The 23273-nt window shown below is 36.3% G+C and overlaps 1 protein-coding gene across 7 annotated transcripts in view; it reads left to right on the forward strand.

The window, feature by feature from the left end:
- The window catches only part of STAM (signal transducing adaptor molecule), a 116832-nt gene extending 96605 nt beyond the window's left edge, over positions 1-20227 (forward strand). For all 7 annotated transcript variants that reach the window (XM_032349522.1, XM_032349523.1, XM_032349525.1 and 4 more), the window contains 4 exons: positions 204-258; positions 821-974; positions 3385-3560; positions 19400-20227. In XM_032349522.1, coding sequence (XP_032205413.1) covers positions 204-258; positions 821-974; positions 3385-3560; positions 19400-19631 — 617 coding nt within the window. In that variant the 3' untranslated portion in view covers positions 19632-20227. The remainder of the gene's footprint in view (positions 1-203; positions 259-820; positions 975-3384; positions 3561-19399) is intronic.
- Positions 20228-23273: the final 3046 nt, after the last annotated feature.

Genomic DNA, 23273 nt, shown 5'->3' on the forward strand with positions numbered 1-23273 from the left:
TCCACATAAAAAAAAAAAAAACAGAGATATATCTAGTGTTCTGTTACAGAATAGTTTTATATTTACATAAAATTTGAGAATGATATAAAAAATATTAACATTTCTACTCCTCTATGACTTCGTTTCACTTATATGAATATCCATGAGAGATTTGTTTCCTTTTACTGTGTTTTCTTACATTTCTTTAAATCTCGTTATCTTAGCAATTTGTCACCAGATGGGACCTCTCATTGATGAAAAGTTGGAAGATATTGATAGGTAAAAGAACATTTGCAGTTATCTATATTGTATATCTTCTTCCCTCAAGTTCTGTTTAAGTGCCTACTGGGATAGAATTGCCTTTTTATTATTTTTTTATTTTAAAGATAGGCCAAAAGAGCCAGTTCTCATTCAGTTATTTTCTACTATAGATATGGGAATTAGAATTAGTCACATCTTCCTATTTTTTTTTTTAAGGTGAGCATTTGTTTGACCTTAATTATATTAGTCTTTTAAGAAGAATAATGGTTACCTATTGTTATCATTATAGTGCTATACGTAGCATTACCAGAGCCCACAAATGACCTACCCATCTGTTATTTACTAGGGACACCTAGTTATTTCAAGGTAAAGTCAAGTACAGTAATATGGTGGAGTTCTCCCAGCACAGTACATAAAGCAGTTTTTGTTGCCTTTGAGCTAAAGAACAGGGTATTTTCTGCCATAAGTTTAAATTTTTAGTAATATCTACTTATATTACTTTTTGCTATTTTATGTGCCTTATTTAGAACACAGTATCATTTAAATAGCAGTTGTTTGAAATTACTGTGTAATATTTCAGAAAACATTCAGAACTCTCAGAACTTAATGTTAAAGTGATGGAAGCACTTTCACTGTATACGAAGTTAATGAATGAAGATCCAATGTATTCCATGTATGCGAAATTACAGAATCAGCAGTATTACATGCAGTCATCTGGTGTTTCTGGTTCTCAGGTAAGCTTTTAAAAATTCAGGCATATCATTTTATTTTTACTTTTTTAAGATTTTATTTGTTTTAGAACACAGAGGGAAGGGGAGAGAAAGAGTCTCAAGCAGACTTCCCGTGGAGCGTGGAGCCTGACTTGGGGCTCATTCTCAGACCCCCATGATCAAGACCTGAGCCAAAATCAAGAGTTGGATGCTTACCAACTAAGCTACCCAGGTAGCTCCTCAAGTATATCTTTTTTTTTTTTTTTAAAGATTTTATTTATTTATTTGACATAGAGAAAGATCACAAGTAGGCAGAGAGGCAGGCAGAGAAAGAGGGGGAAGCAGGCTCCCTGCTGAGCAGAGAGCCCGATGCGAGGCTCGATCCCAGGACCCTGAGATCATGACCTGAGCCGAAGGCAGCGGCTTAACCCACTGAGCCACCCAGGCACCCCTCAAGTATATCATTTTAAATTCTCAATATATTTGAAATTATTTGGAATAGCTTTGTTTTTGTAAAAATGTGAAACTTTCTGAAAGTAATCTTAGAATAAGGTTTAAAAGAATTTTTTACTTGATAAATACAATGTATAATACACTAATTATTCCAGAATTCTTTTGAAAAAATTGTTTTTCTTCAAGGGTATGCATCAGAATCACTAATCAAATTAAAAAAAAAAATACAGGTTCCTTGGCCCCACCTGAAACCTAATGAATCAAAACATTCAAGAGTAAGGACAGAACATCTATATATTTCTAAAACTTCATATGTAATTACCTGGTTAAGAACCTCATTTTTTTGTCTGATTATTGCTAAAAAATTAATAACTTTTTCTGGGTATCTGCAGTTTTAGATTTTATAGTAAGTTGTTTTAATCTGAATTTTTCCATCTTCCTTTAAAAAGATACAGAATATGGGCGCCTGGGTGGCTCAGTGGGTTAAAGCCTCTGCCTTTGGCTCAGGTCATGATCCCAGGGTCCTGGGATTGAGCCCCACATCAGGCTCTCTGCTCAGCAGGGAGCCTGCTTCCCTTCCTCTCTCTCTGCCTGCCTCTCTGCCTACTTGTGAGCTCTGCCTGTCAAATAAATAAATGCAATCTTAAAAAAAAAAAAAAGATAGAGAATGTAATATAGAGCCCTTTTCCTCCGTAATCACCCTAAGCAACTATTTCAAGAGCACTTTCTCCACAAACTGAGTAAGTTTACTGTCTAGGGAATAATTATATAGGCATTCTACTTTACTTATGCAGAGTGGCACAGATTTTGTGCAAGGTTTCTTTGTTTTTTGTTTTTTGTTTTTCCCCCTTAAATGGCCCACTTCCCCTGAAATGAGAGGCCTGATGCCTGGGACTGAGTAGTCCTATTTGAGCAACATGGGGCTAGGTGATAGCTACTCACGGCTCTTGATACCAGTCTGAGAAAAAACAAAAACTCTTCATTTGCAAAGTACAAAAAACAATGCATTTAGATTGGAATAGCTCTGTTTATAATTAAGACCTTCTGTATTCTGATGTATGGTGAGTCTTAAAAGCTTAAAGAAGCTTTTAAGCTAAAAAGCTTAAAAGAAGTGCTAAGATGATTGTCTTACCTCTTGATGACTGTGTTACTACTATACTGTCTTTACTACTATCTCACCTGGTAGGAGTCTTACTTACGTATGTAGACAGTGGGGTTCTCTACAAAGAAATGAAATGGAAGGATTTAGTGAATACTGTAGAAAATTAGAATATTATTTGTGTTTAAGTTTTGGGCATTTAAGAGGTCAGTCTCTTTAGACTAAAATAAGCACAGTTTTTAGATGCCTGAGTGGTCAAACAATAGCCCAGAGACAAATCCAGCCTCCCACCTGTTTTTGTTTTTGTTTTTTAAATCAACTTTGCTGTAACATTCTCACTCATTTATACATTGTTTCTGGCTGCTTTCTATATGGGCAGAGTTCAGAGAGGCCCACAAAGCCTAAAATATCTGGACTTTTGTAAGAATGTTTGCTGACCCCTGCTTTTGAAAGTTACCTTGCTCTGTGTTCCCTAAACTGTAATGTAGGAAATACAGATTGTATATGCAGTCTATGGACATGAAAGAGTGAATTCAAAGACACTTCTTAAACATTTTTTGGGATTCCTTTTAGGAAAGTGCTAAAAATATCAGTATGGAAAGAGAGATGATATTAGTGTAAAATTTCGAGGTAAGTTCCTTTTCTCCTTCTATATGAGATAAACACAAGTTTAGCTCATGTTTACCTAAGAAAATCATCAGAAGCCCACTTCACTGAAAAGTCTTTTTCTTAATGGCTATCGAAAGAAATAACTTTTAAAAAGATTTCAGAGATTTGATTGTTAATTCGCTGTGTAACTGAATGCCTTTACAAAGAAGTTTTAGCATACCTTTTAAAGTCTTAGAAAATGTAATTTTTTTTTTTTGTCATGAACTGTTCTAGGTATATCCAGGGCCTCCCCAAAGTGGTACTTACCTGGTTGCAGGGAGTGCACAGATGAGCCATCTCCAGAGCTACAGTCTTCCCCCAGAGCAACTGTCTTCTCTCAGCCAAGGAGCAGTTCCACCATCTGTAAACCCAGCCCTTCCCAGTCAGCAGACTCAGGCGTCCTACCCTAAGTAATTTGATTTTTGACTATTGTTTTACTGCTGTTTGGAGTTAGTACTGTTGTAACTCTTAAATGCCTCCATTCACGTGTAACCGTAAGAGCTACATAAGAAAAACCTAGGATAGATGCTATCACCAGTACCAGATGGTCAGCCCTGTTTGTGGTTAGGAGTGGGTTCTACTTGAACCCCTGCGTTATTGCATTACAAGCCAGTCTTCTGTCTCACTGAATCACTGAACAGCTCTTTTCAAGTCTTGGTGTTGTATTTTTGATATTTCCTATCATTTTTCTTTTTATCAAGGTGATATTGGCATATCACATGATATAAGTTGCAGAGGTACATTTTAATTATCTGTATGCACTGTAAAGTGATCGCGACTAAAAGTGTAGTTACATCCATCACCATTCAGTTGACCTTCTTTACCCATTCTACCTAGTCCTTCCCCTCTGGTAATCTCCAAGCAGTTCTCTGTATGAGTTTGGTTTGGTTTGGTAGTGGTTGGGTTGTTTTAGATTCCACATATGAGGGGAATCAGTATAATATTTGTCTTTCTCTATCTGACTTATTTCACCTAACAGTGCTTTTAAGTTCCATGCATGTTGTCTCAAATGATAAAATTTAATTTTTTTATACCCAAGTAGTATGTATACACTGCATATACTACTGTACACACACACACACACACACATCATACATCTTTATCGATTAATTATATCAGTGGACATTTTGGTTATTTCCATTTCTTGGTTATTATAATAATCCTGCAGTGAACGTAAGGGTGGATATATCTTTTCAAATCAGTATTTTTGTATTCTTTAGATAAATACCCAGAAGAGGATCAACTGGATCATATAGTCATTGTCTTCTTAATTTTTTGAAAAATCTCCATACTGTTGGCTGCACCACTTTACATTCCCACCAACAGTATATGATGATTCCCTTTTTTGTACTGCCTCAACACTTACTTCTTGTCTTTTTGGTAATACCCATTCTTATTGGTGTAAGGTGATATCTCATTGTGAATTTGATTGGCATTTCCATGATAATTACTGATTTCAAACATCTTTCCTGTGCTTCTTGGCCATCGTTAGGTCTTTGGAGAAATGTTTACTCATTATCATCTTCCCACCTTTTAAATTGGATTGTTCGGTTTCTTGTTGTTGAGTTATTGAACTCTTTATATATTTTAGATATTAATTCCCCATCAGATATATGATTTGCAAAAAACTTTCTCCCGTTCAGTAGATTGCCTTTTTGTTTTGATGATGGTTTCTTCCACTATGCAGAAGCTGCTTTTTGTTTTGATGTAATCCCATTCATTCATTCATTCATTCATTCAGTTTTGTTTGCTTCTTTCTTTGCCTATGGCGTTTGATCCACAGAGATATTACTGAGACTGATGTCAAAGAGCTTATTACCACCTGTGCTTTCTTCTTGGAAATTTATGGTATCAGGTTTTACATCCAAGTCTTTAACCTATTTTGAATTAATTTTTGTGTATGGTGTAAGCTGGTTGTCCAGTTTCATTCTTTTGCATTTGGCTGTCCAGTATTGCCAGCACCATTTACTGAGTATACTGTCCTTTCTACATTGTATGTTCTTGGCTTATCTGTTGTAAATTAATTGTCCGTATGTGTGTGGATATAATTCTGAGCTCTCAGTGATGTCCCACTGATCTGTCTCTTTTTATACTGACACTGTGTGTTTTGATTACTGTAGCTTTGTAGTGTAGTTTGAAATCAGGGAGCATGATACCTCCAGCTTTGTTTTTCTTTCTCAAGATTGCTTTGGCTATGTAGGATCTTTTTTGATTCCATACAAATTTTAGAACTATTTGCTCTAGTTCTGTGAATAATGACCTTGGAATTTCAATAGAGATTGTAATCAATCTGTAGATTGCTTTGAGTGGTATGGAGACTTAACATCATTAATTCTTCGAATCCATGAGCACAGAATACCTTTCCATTTATTTGTGTAAACTTCAGTTTCTTTCATCAGTGTCTTACAGTTTTCAGTGTATAGTTCTTTCACATCCTTGGTTGAATTTCTTTCTAGGTATTTGATGCAGCTGTAAGTGGGATTATTTTCTTTTCTCTAATTTAATTTTTTATTTTTTTTGTTAACATTTAATGTATTATTAGCCCCAGGGCTACACTTCTGTGAATCACCAGGTTTACACACTTCACTACTGCACTCACTATAGCACATACTTTCCCCAATGTCCGTAACCAGCCACCCTCTCCCTACCCGCTTCCCCACAGCAACCCTCAGTTTCTTTTGTGAGATTAAGAGTCTCTTACGGTTTGTCTCCCTCCCGATCCTATCTTGCTTCATTTATTCCTTTCCTGCCCCCCCCCCCGCCATGTAGCCTCTCCTTCCTCAGGTCTTATTACAGTCTTTGGCTTAAAATCGAATTTATCTGATATAAGTATTGCCACCCCAGCTATCTTTTGATGTCCTTTAGCATGGTAAATTGTTCCCCACCCCCTCATTTTAAATGTGGAGGTGTCTTTGAGTCTATGATGAGTTTCTTGTAGACAGCATACTGATGGGTTTTGTTTTTTTATCCATTCTGATACCCTGTGTCTTTTGATTTACATTTACATTTTAGCCCATTTACATTCAGGGTAACTATTGAGAGATATGCATTTAGTGCCATGGTATTGCCTGTAAGGTGACTGTTACTGCATGTATATTGTCTCTGTTCCTTTGTGGTCTACTACTTTAAGGCTCTGTCCTTGCTTAGAGGACCCCTTTCAATATTTCCTGTACCGCTGGTTTGGTGTTTACAGATTCTTTTAGTTTTTGTTTGTCCTGGAAGCTTTTTATCTCTCCTTCTATTTTCAGTGATAGCCTAGCTGGATACAACATTCTTGGCTGCATGTGTTTCTCATTTAGTGCCCTGAGTATATCATGCCAGTTTTTTCTGGCCTGCCAGGTCTTTGTGGATAATTCTGCTGCCATTGTAATATTTTTACCGTTGTATGTTACAGACTTCTTGTCCCAAGCTGCTTTCAGGGTTTTCTCTTTGTCACTAAGACTTGTAAGTTTTACTATTAGATGACAGGGTGTGGATGTATTCTTACTGATTTTGAGGGGGGTTCTCTGTGCCTACCTTATTTTGATGCTTGTTCTCTTTGCCATATAAATGAAATTCTCTTCAGTAATTCACTCCAGTATACCTTCTGCTCCCCTCTCTCTCTCTTCTTCTTCTTCTGGAATTCCAGTTATTCTAATGTTGTTTCATCTTATGGTATCACTTATCTCTAGAATTCTCCCCTCGTGGTCCAGTAGTTTTTTTGTCTCTCTTTTGCTTAGCTGCTTTATTCTCCATCATTTGATCTTCTATATCACTAATTCTCTCTTCTGTGTCATTTATCCTAGCAGTAAGAGCCTGTAATTTTGATTGCACCTCATTAATAGCTTTTGATTTTAGCTTGGTTAGATTTTAGTCATTTCTCCAGATAGAGTTTCTCTAATATCTCCTATGCCTTTTTCGAGCCCAGCTAGCACCTTGAGAATTGTCATTCTGAACTCTAGATCTGACACATTACAAACGTTCTTATTGATTAGGTCCCTAGCCTTAGGTACTGCCCCGTGTTCTTTTTTTTTTTTCCTGGTGAGTTTTTCCGCCTTGTCATTTTATCCAGATAAGAATATATGAAGGAGAGAATAAAATACTAAAAGAGTGGCAAAGACCCCAGAAAAATGTCCGTTAACCAAATCAGAAGAGTCCCCAAATTGTGGTGGGAAGAAAGGGGGTAAAAAGAAGTTCAAAAAAGAAATTTAAAAAAAAGAAAAAAAGGAAAAAAGAAAAAATATGTATTAGACCGGTGAATAGAACAGAGCCACCCACTTAATTTTGGGAGTATTTCAGTCTCTTTGAAGAAACTACCTCCCAAAATTTTAAAGAAAGAAAAACTTACACACACACACACACACACACACACACATAAGGGTATACACGTTGAAGGGATGGAATATTACTGTAAAGATGAAAATTTTTTAAAAATTCTAGAAAAGAAGTTGATAAGATAAGTTGGTTGGGAAAAGAAAGAAAAAGAAAGCAGAGAGAATTTGCTCAGGCTGGAGACTAGAACAAAGCCTTGTGGTAGATTTAGGGTATATTTTGATCTTTTAGAAGAAGCTGTATCCCAAATTTTTTTAGAAGAGAAAACCCTATGTGTATACAAAAATTCAAGTTAGATAACAATGAAGGATAAAATATGAGTATAATAATGAAGGTTCAAAAAGATTTTCTTTTTATGAAGGTATTGTTAAGATAAATGAGTTAAAAAACATTAAAAGAGGAAAGGGTAAAAGTTAAAATAAATTTAGAAGAAGAAAAAAGTTAAAAAAGTTAGAATAAGAAAAAAATAAAATTAAAAATAAATTAATTAACTTTGCAAGAGTAAAGAATCATGAGCAGAAAGCCATGAATTCCATACTTTGCTTTCTCCTCCTCTGGAATTCTGGTGTTCTCTTTGTTAAGTGAGCTTGGTCTTGGCAGGATTTCTTGCTGATTTTCTGGGGGAGGGGCCTGTTGTAGTGATTCTCAAGTGTCTTTTCCTGAGCCAGATTGCACAGCCCTTGCCAGGGTCCAGTCTACGTAATCTGCTTGGGTTTGCTCTCGGGAGCTTTTGTTCCCTGAATGCTTTCCGTAGAGTTCTGGAGGACAGGAATGAAAATGGCGGCCTCCCAGTCTCCAGCCTGGGGGTACTAAGAGCTTGGGACCCCACTTCTCAGGGTGACTTGGGAGAAAAGTGCTCAGTCATTCCTGTCTCCCTGGCCTCCAACTGTGCTCCGAGCTCATCCAGCCTGTGACTGAGTGTCTGTCTCTGGCACTCAGCCCTGCCTTAAGTTTCCAAACCCAGCCGATCCTTGCCACTCTTCCAGGGGTTTTCCCCGGATCTGCCACTTGTGGGGTCCCTGTTCAAAGAGCAGCTCCTAACTGTGCCACGGATCACAGTTGAAGGTAATCCCGAGTTGAGTGCTCATTTCTTGGCTCCGTCTCTGTAGCCGGCTTCCCCGCTCTAATACTGGGAGCTCTGTGATACTCAGACACCCCTAATCCCTCTGTGACCCTGCGGGACCTGAGACCATGCTGTCCCCATGAGGGCTCCACCCCCGCTTAGCCTCTGGAACGATGTCCCTCAGTAGAGCAAACTTTTAAAAGTTCTGATTTTGTGCTCCGTTGCTTTGCTGGGAGCTGCCCCCCGCCCAGTCTGTTTTATCGTCGCTTTGGATTCACTTCTCCGCAGGTCCTAATTTTCAAGAAAGTAGTCAATTATCTGTTCCAGAATTGCTGTTCCTCTTCTCTTCGATCTCCTGTTGGATTTGAAGGTGTTCAGAATGGTTTGATAAACTATCTAGGTGATCTGCTACCTGAGGTCATCTCAGCCTGCTACTTCTCCATCTTGACTCCTCCCCAGTGAGATTATTTTCCCAGTTTGTCTATCTGATAAGTCATTACTAGTGTATAAGAAATGCCACAATTCTGTATATTGATTTTTTGTGTTCTAAAATGTTTGTCACGTATCTTTGACTGCTGGATTCATGTATTCTCACAAATTTTTGGTGGTATCTTTTGGTTTATCTACATACAGTATCTTATGATCAACACATAGTGAGTTTTACTTCTTCCTTTTTAATTTGGGTGTCTTGCCTTCTCCTCTCCTCTCCTCTCCTCTCCCTTACACTTACACTTCCTCTACACCTTCCCCTTTCTACCTTCTTTTTATTTCTTGGCCTAATTGCTATGGTTGGGATATGCAATAGGATCTGAGTAAAAGTGGCCGGAGTGGGTATCATTGTTTTGTTCATGATCTTAGAAGAAAAGCTTCCAGCTTTTTTTACCATTGAATATAATGTTAGCTGTGGCTGTTGTCATTATTTCTTTTCTTATGTCTAGTAATGGTCCCCATGTACCTGCTTTATTGAGAGTTTTCATTATAATTGAATGTATTTCATGAGATGCTTTTCTGCATCTGTTGAATTGATACGATTTTTTAGATTTTATTTATTTATTTATCTGAGAGAGTACATGTCGGGGCTGGTGCAGAGGGAGAGGGAAAAGCAGACTCCTTGCTGAGCAGAGAGCCTGACACAGGGCTCAATCCCAGGACCCTGAGATCATGACCTGACGTGAAGACAGATGCTTAACTGACTGAGCCACTTGGGCTCAGTGTAATTACAGTCTTCTGATGCCTATTTTGTCTAGTGTGAGTACATCTACTTCAGTTTCTTTTTGTTTTCATTTGCATGGAATATCTTTATCTAGTCCTTCACTTTCAGATTGTTTCTGTTCTTACTTTGAGGTATGTCTTTTTGTAGGCTGCATATAGATGGGTCATGTTTTTTTATCTATTAATCTATTCCATCTTTTTTGATTATTTAGTCCATTTACATTTAAAGTAACTACTGATAGGTATATATCACCTGCCATTTTGTTGTTTTCTGGCTACTTTCGTAGTTCTCCTCTCTGTTCTTTCTTTTTCATCTTTTGTGGTTTGATGGCTTTCTTTAGTGTATGTTTAGATTTTTTTCTCATTTTCTTTTGTATATTTACTATGTTTTTGCTTTGTGGTTACCATGAGGTTCACATATCACTTGCTGTGCCTATAACTTCCTGTTTTGAATTGTTAGCAACTTAAATTTGAACACATTCCAAAACTTTACATTTTTACCTTCTACATGTATTTTATATTTTTAGTGTGTCATTTTGTACTTTTTTTTTAAAGATTTTATTTATTTGTCAGAAAGAAAGAGCACACAAGCAGGCAAGAGGCAGGCAGAGGCGGAGAGAGAGGCAGGCTCCCTGCCTAGCAAGGAGCCCGATGTGGGACTCGATCCCAGGACCCTAGGATCATGACCTGAGCTGAAGGCAGCGACTTAACCCATTGAGCCACCCAGGCATCCCTCATTTTGTATTTTTTATTTTATATATCCCTTAACTAATTATTATAGTTTTAGTTAATTGTACTATTTTTGTAATTTAATCTTCATTCTTGCTTTATAAGTGATTGATCTACCTTTACTAGAAAATTGCCTTTTCCAATGAGATTTTTACTTTTGTGTGTTTTCTTGTTATTAATTAGTGCCATTTCTTTTTAGGTTAAAGTCATCCTTTTAACATTTCTTGTAAAGCCATGTTTAGTGGTGGTGAATTCCTTTAGCTCTTGCTTATCTGGAAAACTTCTAATCTACTTCAGTTCTGCGTGATAATCTTGCTGGGTAAAGAATTCTTGGTTGGAGGGGTTTTTTTTTTTCTTTTTCTTTTTTTTTTTTTCATTAGCACTGTGAGTACTGTCTTTGTCTGTAGTTTCTGCTGGAAAATCTGCTGATAGCCTCATGGGGTTTTTCTTGTATGAATAAGTTGTTTTTCTCTTACTGTTTTTAGGATTTTCTCTTTATCTTAACTTTAACCATTTTAATTATAACATGTTCTGGTGTGGATCTTTTGGGTTCATCTTCTTGGGAACTCAGCTTCCGGGACCTGCATGTTTATTTCATTCTCCATATTAGGGAAGTTTTCAGCTATTGTTTCTTTAGGTAAGTTTTTTGGTGTTTTCTTTTTGTCTTCTCCTTCTGGGACCCTATGATAGAAATGCTATTCTGCTTAATATTTTACTAAAGGTATTCCTTTGTTTTCATTGTTTTTTTTTCTGTTCCTTCTGGGTGAGTTCTTGTTGCTTTGTATTACAACTTTGGATTCATCCAGCTTGCTGTCATACCTGCCCAGTATATTTATCAGTTCAGTTATTGTATTTTTCTTTTCTGTAACTTTTGTTGGATACTTTCTTATGTTTTCTAACTTTTTGTTGAATATATCTCTGTGTTTATTCATTCTTCTCCTAAGTGTGATAAGCTTCTTTATGACCATTATTTTGAACTCGCGTCAGCTTGCTGTTTCATTAATATCTTTTTCTGATATTTTTTCTTGTTCTTTCATTGGAACATATTCCTGTTTCTTTATTTTGCCTCACTCGCTTTATTAGGTAAATTAACTGCTTCTCTCAGTCTTGAAGGAGTGGCCTTGTGTAGGAAATTTTGTGTATAGCACAGAAGCACAGTCTCTTCTGAGTAAAGCTAAGTGCTTTCCCTGTGTGGATTGCCTGTGCCTGTCTGCTGTGTCAGGGCCCAGTCTATGGTGTGGGAGTGGATGGAGCTAGTGCCCGATTGGGCTGTGTCTCGCAGATGTCGTGTGTCCAGGTGGTAGGCAGGGCTGTTGCCCTCGCCTGACTGTTCTTCATGGCTGTGCTGTGAATGTGGGCAGAGTTCTCCACTGAATGTGACTATTGGTTCTAGCCCATGAAAAAGATAGTTCCAAACTGGCACTTGCTAACATGGACAGTAGTAAGGTAGGGTGAGATCGCTAATATGGCTCCTACCAGTGTTTCTGTTCCTGAAGAAAGTCCCAACAGTTTCCTGCCTCTCTGGCAGGCACTTCCAGATTGATAAGTGGTTCTTGTTTACATATGGTCAAGGCGCTTTTCAGAATCCCAAAAGCTGGATTTTGAGTGAGTCTGCATGGCTAGCCTTTTAAGAGCAAGTTCTTTGTTCCCAACAATCTCTGGTTTTCCTGGATATAATGGCCATTGGTTTTCAAAGCCCAACATTTTGGGGAACTCTGCTAATGTGCGTTCTAAAGGTTAGATGTCTAGGGAAAATGTATTCATATTTGAGATCTCTCCTGATTGCAGATCACAGCCTTTGGGATGGGATTTTTTTGGTCCAGATGGTGTCTCTGCCCCTCCTGCCTGTCTCAGTGGGTTTTGTCATTGATTGCACAAGTTCTGTTTGTCCAGTTTTCTGGTCTTTTTAAGAGTAAATGTAGTTTCTATTTGTTACATTCATGGGATGGAGTGACTTTAGGGTCTTCCTACACTACCATCTTGAACCCGACCCATAATTTGGTTGCTTTTGAGTATATGATGTATTTGAAAGACTTTAATGAAACTTAAATTTGACCATAACTTATCCTCCACAAATTTCTTATAAAATCCAAGTGTTTTTATCATTATTGTAGAATTTATAGTTCTAAGATGTCTCCTAAGACAAATACTTCCTTCTTTTTCCCCTGTGTCAGAACTTAGTTTATCACAGCAAGATAAACCATTTGAAAGGAGAGATATAAGAAGCCATATGCTCCTATAGTTCATGTGTCCGGTAGCTGAATATGAAATGACAGACGAGTGTTTGGGCTATTTACTTATGATGCTTCCTATTACAATTAAGTGATTATAGATGATAAAATTTATAATTATGTGAGTGTTTCTTCTGCTTCAGTGGGAATTTAAACTGAAGTTTTTTCTTTTGAAGTGAATAAAAGATATTCATTCTAAAAGTCATGATATTCTGACTCATAACAGAAGTTACTTGTGGCCCAGGCACAATTTGTAGAAATCTTTCCATCAGTGTTGAAGTTGCCCAAGAGTGCCACTATACCACCATCACTATTATATTATTCATCCTCAAACGAGTCACACTGGGGATGTTTGGGGATTTTCACACATCATTTTGTAATCACATCTAGTATTCCTAAGTGACCTTAAGAAGGTTAATAGAGAGGCCTATTATAGACATCAAAAGACAGGCCATTTCCTGCTGGGTTATATAGCATAGGTTATTTAGCATAGGAAAAAAAAATGTTAGGTATAGCTCTTTCTCTTCTAGGACTTTTTTTTTTTTTAATTGAAATTTGATGAAAATGATACCCTTACATGGAAAATAAGCAAATTGGTAAGGAGTTTAAAAAAAAACCAAAAAACAAAAAAACTAGATACAAAGTAGGTAGGTATTGTTGAGAATGTGCATGAGTTAATATAGATACTTTACTGTTAGCCAGAAATGCTCCCTCTCTCCCAGCTAGTCTGTTGTTACTGTGCCACATGCTGCTCTAACACCCTTGTCACTAGAGCTTGCTTCTGTCAGGGTCTTGAGAAATTGTTCTCAGAGGTAATCTGATGTTAGGTGCTTAAACTGTGTTATGCTGTAGCAGTGTAGCATCCTGTTGCTGTTTTGCTATAAGTTGCTTTGTCTGCTTCAGCACTGAGAATGTAAAATCCGGGATGCATGTCCTGCTCTATATGCCAGGGCCTGGTTCCACTGATACACCATAGCTATCAGAATTATCTGTAAGAAGCACAGGCACATTTCAGTAGGTGCCGTTTAGAGGTGCCTAGTAGAACATTTCCTGGAAATATTTAGCCCTCCATGCCTGACAAATTCCTCCTTATTCTGCAGTTCTTATTCTTAATCGACCTTCATCTTTCCCAGAGTGCCTGTTTTGCCTTTCTTCCTGTCCAACACTGTTCCTCTTCTGTTGCTGTCATAGTACCCCAGCACAGCATATATTGTCTTGTTGGTTTTCCACTTATTTATATCCTCACTGAATTATTGTATATTGAGAGGTGGAGCTAAGTCTCTTTCACCTTTGTATGCACACTACATAGCAGAGTTTTACTCCTGCTGGAAACTCGGTTAATAGTTGATAAATAAATGTTTAAGTGTTGGTGGGAATTTTAAGTGCTGTATTAGGCCAATGAGTTATATTTTTTAATTTCTTGAAAAGGTTTCACAAGTCTTTGAGGAACTTTTTAAATAGATACACACACATACACACACGTATGTATAGCATACGTTTATAAATATATAAAAATATATTTTGTGTGTTTAAATGAGGAAATTGGTGACAAGGTAAATGTAGGATAACGAAATTGGGAGGAGCAAGAATTAGGGTTGGAAATATACTTGATAGAGGTGTACTGCATATTCGACTTGATCTTTGTAATGACAAGTTATATGTAATGACAAATGAGGAATTATTTTTTCTTCTATTTTTGGTAGGCAGGTTTTTAAGTGTCCTTTATTTCACATCTAGAAGGCAATATCTTACTTTTTTATATATAGTTTTGGTTCTAGGGTTATCACTTGTCCAGACTTGGACGACGGTTCTAGGGTTCTAGGGTTATCACTTGTCCAGACTTGGACTTGTCACCCTAGGACGATCTTACTGATAATTTGATAAGGTGGTACTGATGCAGTTTCCTGAACCTGCCTGTAGTGATGATGCCCGTGATAGTACTGAGGTGACCGAAGCTGTGTACTTGACAGACGTTATTTCATTTAACATCTCTTAAACAGATGTTTATATTTCATCTGTACCAGAATATGATTTAGAATTTTTTCCAGCTTTATTAAGATATGATTGACATAAAATATTGTAGAAGTTTAAGGTGTACAATTTGTTGATTTGATACATTTATATATTATAAAATGGTTACCACTCAGTAGTATTAGCTACTACCTCTATCCCCTCATTTAGTTACCATTTCTCTTTTGTGAGGAGAATATTGAAGATTCACTCTTAGCAGGGTTCATGTGTATGTTACAGTATTATTAGCTAGAACCACCATACTGTATATTAGGTCCCCAGATTTGTTCATCTTATAACTGAAAGGGTGTACCCTTTATTTAGGATTTCCCATTCTCAGCAATCCCCAAGCCCTGCTAACTACCCCTCTCCTCTGTGTGAGTTTGACTTTTTTGGATTCCACACGTAAATTAGATCATATGGCATTTGTTTTCTGTATCTTACTTATTTTACTTAGTATAATGTCCTTATGTCTCATCCAAATTGTCACAAGTGACAGGATTTCCTTCTTTCTTGTTTTTGATAATATTTCTTTGTATGTGCGTGTGTGTGTGTATGAGTGTACCCCACATCTTTATCCATTCATCTCCTGACACATTGTTTCTCTATCTTGGCTATTGTGACTAATGCTGCAGTGAAAATGAGAGTGCGGAGAACTCTAAGAGGTCCTGATTTCAGTTCCTTTGGATATATATCCAGAAACAGGACTGCTGGATGATATGGTGGTTCAGTTTTTAATTTTGGGAGGTAGGGGGAATCCCTTCATACTATTTTCCATGGTGGCTATACCAGTTGCATTCCCAGCAACATTGCCCAAGGATTCTTTTTTCCCAATAGCTACTTTAACAGGTATGAGGTGATATCTCATTATGCTTTTCATTTCCATTTCCCTGATGATTAGTAATATTGAGCTCTTTTCATGTACTAATTGATCATTTTATGTCTTCTTTAGGAAACTCTATATTAAATTCCTCTGTCAATTTTTTATTTGGGTTGTTAGTTTTTTTGCTATGGAGTTATATGAGTTCTGTATATATTTTGAATATTAACGTCTTATTAGAGATACAATGTAAAAACATTTTCTCCCATTCTGTAGGTTGCCTTTTCATTTTGCTGACTGCCTTTTGCTGTGCATTTTTTATGTACTCCCACTTGTTGATTTTTATTTTTGTTGCTTTTGCTTTTGTTGTCATATCCAGGAAATTGCTACCAAGACCATGTCAGAGATCTTTTTCTTCGTGTTTTCTTCTGGGAATTTCAGGTCTTAAATATAAGTCTTGAATCCAATTCAAGTTCGTTTTTGTGAATGATACGAGACAGAATTCCAGTTTCATTTTTCTCCATGTGGTTATCAAGTTCTCCCAACATCATTTATGGAAGAGGCTATTTTTTTTTCATTGAATATTCTTGGCTCTCTAGTTAAATATTAGTTGACCATTTATTTAGAGTTTCTTAGCCTCAAGGTGCTTACTAGCTAGTAGAGACAGACAATAAAAATATACGTAATTGTAACAAATTACAAATAGAGGTACTTGCAAGGTACTTTAGGAGCCTTGTGGTTCAGGGAACGTTTACAAGAAAATGTGCTCAAGCTGTGTTATTCTTAGTCTGGAAGAAAAAAGAAAGATGTTCTGTCATAAGTAAAGACTTGGTAGTGTGAAATGGCTTGATACTCATGAAATGAATAAACAGAGGAGTTGTGAAAATACATGGCACATTTTGGGGATTACCAAACAGTACTTTGTTACTAAAGGATTAAAGTCTTCAGTGGGATGGGGGAGAGATAACACTTGGAGTTACTGGCAAGGATAATAAATGGTCCTAGGTATGTTAAGGAGGTTGGGTCTTACCTGGGGAATCTTGTTAAATGGCTTTAAATAGCAGTAGGATAGATGAATTTTTAGGGCCTAGTTAAGAAGCCAGGAGATTATATATATTAGACAAGCAATGATTGTTCAACTGTAGGGTGAAATGTTAAGAGATGGGGAAAGAGTTATTCAGGAGATTAACGAATGATTACATATTGGTGACTGGGTGAGGAGTGAGGGCAGAGCAGTGGTATGAAAGAGAAATATTGGGTGAATTGCTGGGTTTTACCCTCAAGTAGATGGCAGAACCATGACTGAGATAGGAAATAATGTACAAAATGGGAATGATTGCAGTAATAGCTAACATTTATGGAGTGTTTCAATAAGCACCAAGCATTGTGCTGTATGCTTTGCATGTATTACCACTCTTACTCTAATAACCTGTGAAGTTGATACACTGTCACCCATTTTATAGATGAGGAAACTGAGACACGGAGGGGAGGGCTGAGGTCCTACTTAGGTAAGATACAAAACCAGGCATTTTGGCTCCACAGCTAAACACTTGGTCTCAACATTGTATTTATGATACCAGTATTGTGACTCTTACTGATATAAGAATTGGCATCAAATCCAACCTCTTGTTATACTTTATATCTCACAACATAGCACATAGAATGATAATGGGTAATGTCTTTAAATGTTACTTAAGTGGTTACATTAGTTGGTGGAATATAACAGTAAATGACTACCTGTTAAAATAATGAATTGGGGTGTTTTTTTTTTTTTTTTGCAAAGTAGAAGAGCATTGAATTTACAAATGATTTGTAGACAATTAGCAATTGAAGACAAATTTAGAAATAGGCAATATTTTGAAAATTTTGGGCAATTCCCCATTGTATAGATTGTTTTACATTTTTTTCTTTTTTTTTATTAACGTGTTTTACATTTTTAATAGAAAGTGTTGTGTGTGTGAGGAATTTAAATATTAAACCTCTTAATGTTTTTCTTTGTTTAGTTAACTTGGTATCTTACACAGAGTAGAAACTCAAATAGCAGATTGGGAACAGGAGGAGAGGAAGCAGAGACAGCAGCAATCCTGAAGGAATGTTTTTGGTGGAATAGGAGCCATGGACAGTGGAGGGTGCCTTGAATGGGAGCACTGACCTTGATCAATTTCTTTGAGAGGGAATGCAGAGTCTTATGTGGGTATGGTACAGATAGTAAATGTGGTGGGAGTAGATAGAAGCCCCCTTTTATTTTATTTTATTTTATTTTATTATTTTTTATTTGATTGGGGGCAAATGGAGAGAGAATCTTAAGCAGGCTCCATGCCCAGTCACAGAGCTCAACTCACAACCTTCAGTCTCACAACCCTGAGATCATGACCTGAATTGAAATCAGAATGCTTAACTGACTAAACCATCCAGGTACCCCAGGAGGCCTCTTATAATACAGCTTTATTTTCATGGAAATAAGAGAAATAAGGTTATTAAGCTTTCATCTGCCATAGTCACTGGGACCCCTCTGGTCAAAGACTAGTGATTTCTGTACTGTGACATCCAGTGCTCACTCCTTTTTGAAATATGTCTTCGCTTGACTTTTTTGAAATACTGTCTTCACATGACCATTCTCTCTTAGTGTTCCTTCCACCTTTTTGCCACTCCTCGGTCTTCTTTGCCTAGTGCCTATTCATCTTCTTTTTTCCGAGGTCTAGGGTTAAATAAGAGCTACTTTATTTCTGTTTGTAATCCCTAGGAGATCTCAGTTCAGGCCCATGACTCTGAACACTGTGTGTATGCCAGTGACTCCCTAGTGTATATATTCTGGTCCTGACCTCTCAGTTAGATTCCAGGCCTGTCCATTGTCTTTTGTGAATCCCCTGGGTCTCTCAATGTGTCTACAACTATACTTTGATTCTCCCTCCCCAAATCTACTGTAGTCCTTATCTGTAGTCTTCCTTTTCAGTGAAAAGGCCACTCTACTTATCAGTTCTAAAACTTCAGGCAATCTTGACCACTTCCACTAGCAAATTTTGATGGCAGTGCCTTCAAAATCTGACCCTTTCCTCTCCTTTTTTTACCATGTCCACCATGGCTCGAGCTACCTGTCATCTCTCATCCAGACAATTGTAATAGCCTTCTTTCAGGTATCCTTGTATCTATCATTGGTCCAGAGTGAGTCTATTAAAACCCAAATCAAATGACATCAGTCTTTTGTCCAAAATCAACCAGTCAGTATCTTCATCTCACTCAAATATAAGCCAGAATCCTTGTTAAGGTCTAGGGCGCCACATATTCTAAAGTCTCCTCCCCCTTAATTCTGTCACTTTATGTTATGCTCTTCTCCCCTTTTGTGGTTCACTTTTGTCTTCAGCATGGCTTCTTTTCTGTTCCTTGAGCATGTCTGGCATTTTCTCTCCTTATAGGCTTCTTACTTGCTCTCCTCTTTGCCTGATACACTGCCCCCCATAATTAATATGACTCCCCCCCCCCATGTGTTTGAGCTGTTTTTTAAATGTACTGTTATCTGAGGGGCCTTCCCCTGCCACTGTTCAGGAACTGGAATCTCTTGTCCCTGGTGCTCTTGGTCCTCCTACTTGCTTTGTTTTGCTTCATACCAGTTATTATCCGTTGACATATTATAGACTTGTTATCTTTATTCTTCTACTAGAATTTAAGGTCCTTGATGGTAAGGACTCTCATTCCTTCTTTCTTTGTAATATCTCAGTGTTTAAATTAGCAAATGTTTGGCTCTTAAAGGTATTTAATAAGTATTTATGAAATGGGTTGAACGATGAATGTTTAATGCACAGCTTTCCTGTTTATCTCTAAGTGGCTGTGTAAGTCAGTTTTGATCTAACTGAGTGTTTTCTCCCCCCTCCACAGCACAATGGTCAGTTCTGTTCAAGGAAACACATATCCCAACCAGGCTTCAGTATATAGTCCTCCTCCTGCTGCTGCTGCTGCTACTGCTGACGTCACTATATACCAGAATGCAGGAACTAATATGTCCCAGGTGCCAAACTATAATTTAACATCATCAACACTGCCTCAGCCAGGAGGCAGTCAACAGCCACCTCAGCCACAGCAACCATATTCTCAGAAGGCTCTGCTATAGGACTTGGGATTCCTCTTTGTGGCAAATATCTGCTAAATGCCGCTGACAATGTTGTGAGAGTCTTTAATATCATAAGGTTTGTTTATCCTCAGCTTCTAGGAATCTATCTTGGTCTACAGGTTCAAATACTCGAGAAGGCAGAACTCTCTTCAATTTGCACTGACTTTTTAGAGGTTCTCCCTTCCCCCCCTCCCCTAGAGGAATGAAACTACTTACAACATTTAATTCCTTTCATAATATGAAAGAATTGATACAAGATTATTTGTCTCATGAAATTACCTGGTCTGTAAAAAGTCAAAACTTACAAAAACTGTTTGTGGCAAATGTTATGTACATATATTGCTGTGTAACTTCATTAGTGGCCATTTTGAATCACAGTGGTGATCATGTGAATATATTTAACACTTAAATTAATTTACATTGCTATTTTATTTTAATCATGAACAACTACCATGTTTCATAATGTTTTGTGTAAATTTAAGATAATTACACTATCCCTTTAAACTGCAAGAGAACAAAGCTGTAGCATATTTACGTGAAGGCATTATGTTGTCCATGTTTCAGTTTCACATTAAACTGAACCTTCCTTTGACTAATTGTGAGCTAAACATACGTATTTTATGTCTTTCTGTAGCCTCTGCATACTACTAGCTGTCATCACACCAGCGTACAGTAGCTAAATTTTTGGTACAATTATAGCAAATGATGATGTTCCCTTTCAAACTTTTACATTCGGCATGATACTTCAGAATAGTGTGGGACCATGAGACAAAATTAAATAGGATCACGGTCTTTATATCTTATTTTTAAAGGAATAATGTTGGTTTTCTTTTTCCTAGTTGAAGATAGTTAATTAGATTTCTAAGCTGTATACTTGTGTTTATTGGTGGCAGTGACACCAAAGATAGAGGCAATGGATAGAAATTTTTAAACTGGAAAGAAAACATGAATTACACTACACTTTCAAAGTCTCTTGTAATTATTTAGGATATAAACAAAATTTGATTCATCTGTCTTTTCCCACTATTAGTCTTTTAAATATGTCTTTAACACATTGTATCCTTTAATTGTTCATTAAAATGGATATAAGTAGATGTTTCAAAGTATTCTATATTCCTGGTTTTGCTTCATAGTTTGTATATTTATTCTTATCTTTCAAACTGGACTTTCGGGGCTCCTCTCTCTTAAAGTTCTAATGGAATTATTTTGGCCCTGTTCAGAAGTATTTTTGAATGAAGGCTTTCCCTTTGATCTACATGAAATATGTTTTCCACTGGTATTTTAATTTTCTTAAATTTTATCATTTCCCTAGTTGTGCTATAATTTAACACTATTTAAACAACTGAAAAATTGAGTTCAGCATTATATTAAATGAATTGACAACATGTTTCACACCATAAATGAAAATTTAGTTTGCATCTTCGAAGACTGCTGTAATCAGGTACATTATTCCTTTCCTTTTTGACAAATGATTCCTTCTGTGGCAAGTAATTTTAGTGGTGACTCATATTATAGGTTCAAATTTACAGTATTGTCTTCAACTTCAGTATGTCACCCTAGTGTTGTGCTAACCTGAGGTTAGAGTATGTTGCCCTCAAACAGTAACTTTAGAAACTGAATTCACACTTTATACTAAAAAATTTTTAGTATATTGTTTCTTGATAAATATTTTCAAACAGATTATAATCTTTTTCACTCCAATTTGAATATTCTAGTTTAACTGGTAGACTTTTTCCCAGGTCATAATGTATTTTTCTCTTTGTCTTTTGATAAATTTTTGTTTACCAGTGGTAAATGTATCATTTTCCCAGTTTAACTTGCTATCCTTCATGCTGTAACATCAGTTATACAGTCTCTAGTATGCTTTTTGACCTATCAAAGTCAATGAATGGTGAGAGGAAAAACTACCCTTATTACAATACATACACATTTTTCTTACCTATTACTAGCCTTATAAAGGTTTAAATGATGAGCACTTAAAATTGATAGCTGTATTAGTTTGTGCTTTGCATTTATTTCATATAAAAATGCCAGACAGAAAGATTCCAGTGCAAAGGAACCTGGATTTTCCATCATTCAGATGACATGGCAAGGATAGAAATAGGAAAGAATCAAGAGCACAAATGGTTTTGTTCCGAAACTGGTATATGTATCATACTTTCAAAAAGTCTTTTTAAAATATAGCTGCCCCTTCCCTTTTTTAAGGAGTAGAATTATGTATAAAATGAATTAACTATAATGTAGATTTCTGTGAAGCAAATTTTACTTCTCTGTTTATTTCCTTTATAGAATTTGAGTGTGTATACATGAACATGAATTTTTCCATAAGTACATACACTCATGGAAAAATTCAGCCAATTACTGTCTAGCGTAAGTAACTAGCAAACCCATGGCCAATTGGATGTGATAATCTCATCATTGCCATACACCTGCTAGGATTAGTGTGTATTGTGTACTTACTGTGATTCTACAATCTTTCCAACGCTAGGGTCATCCTTCTCTGTCCCTCTCTCTCCTACTCAGTGAGGGACCATTTTAGGGGCCTGGAGATTCCTGTCTTTATTTGTTAGAAGCTTCTGGAATTTTGTTTCTATAATTTTTGTATTTAAAATGCTTAATAGACCATTAATTTTTTTTGGTACAATTTTCATGTATATATGACATGTGTAATTCAGCTCGGAAATATCATTAGTCCAAAGCTTTGAGTTTATGTAAGACATATTAGTGTCCTATATGATAAACTATGCAGCTATAAAAAATGATCATTTTCTAAAATGAGGTCCATTGGTATCACTAATCAAATGCTCATCTGTTTAATACTTTAAACCAGTTTTCTTTTTCTCATCTGTTTCCTTGGTTTATTATTTTATTAGCAATTGTACTAATAATTATAGCTGTTATCTCACTTTAAAAATATTTAATTACAAAATTATAGTTTTAAGTTTTCATTCTTACATTATTTTCATTTTTTTTTAAATCAGCTAACTTCCTGCCCCCTTCAAAATAAAATACATGGAAAAAAGTTAGCTAAGTATTTTCTGAAGGCCTTATGTTCAATTATCTTTTATTTCATAATCATGGTTTGACTAAGTATTCTTGTCAAGTCACTAGATTATTTTCTATACTATTTATGATGATATGCTCCCCCCAGTTTTTAAGCAAAGCTGAGTTTTATGTGTTCTTTTTTAGTATGATCTTTCTTTAAAATTCTAAAACTCAAGTCATTTTTTGAAGTTTTCTTAAATTCAGCAACATTTTTTTCTTTATGTTTTAGAGCATTTTAAATCTTAGTATTTAAAATCATAGATTTCCTTGCTGAACAGAATTTATCATTTTATTTGTGATAACCTCTGATCATTCTGTAGTTTGCTGATTTTCTGACTCTTTAGCTGTGCTGATATTTCCCACTACCACTGTTGTCTGTCTGTTTGCTGGTTATAGTTTCTTAGAATTTCAGATAAGGATTTATTAAATTATTGAGTCAGCATTCCCTCAGATAAAAGCAAAAAGGACCAGTTTTAATGATCTTCTGGTTTTAGTTTAATCAGTTTTAATGATCTTAAATCAGTTTAATGATCTTGAAAATAGGTATGTCTATATTGAAGAATTATTATACCCCAATTTTTTTTTTATCAGATATCC

This window comes from Mustela erminea, chromosome 6 (genome assembly GCF_009829155.1).
Source record: "Mustela erminea isolate mMusErm1 chromosome 6, mMusErm1.Pri, whole genome shotgun sequence".
NCBI classification, from domain to species: Eukaryota; Metazoa; Chordata; class Mammalia; order Carnivora; family Mustelidae; genus Mustela; species Mustela erminea.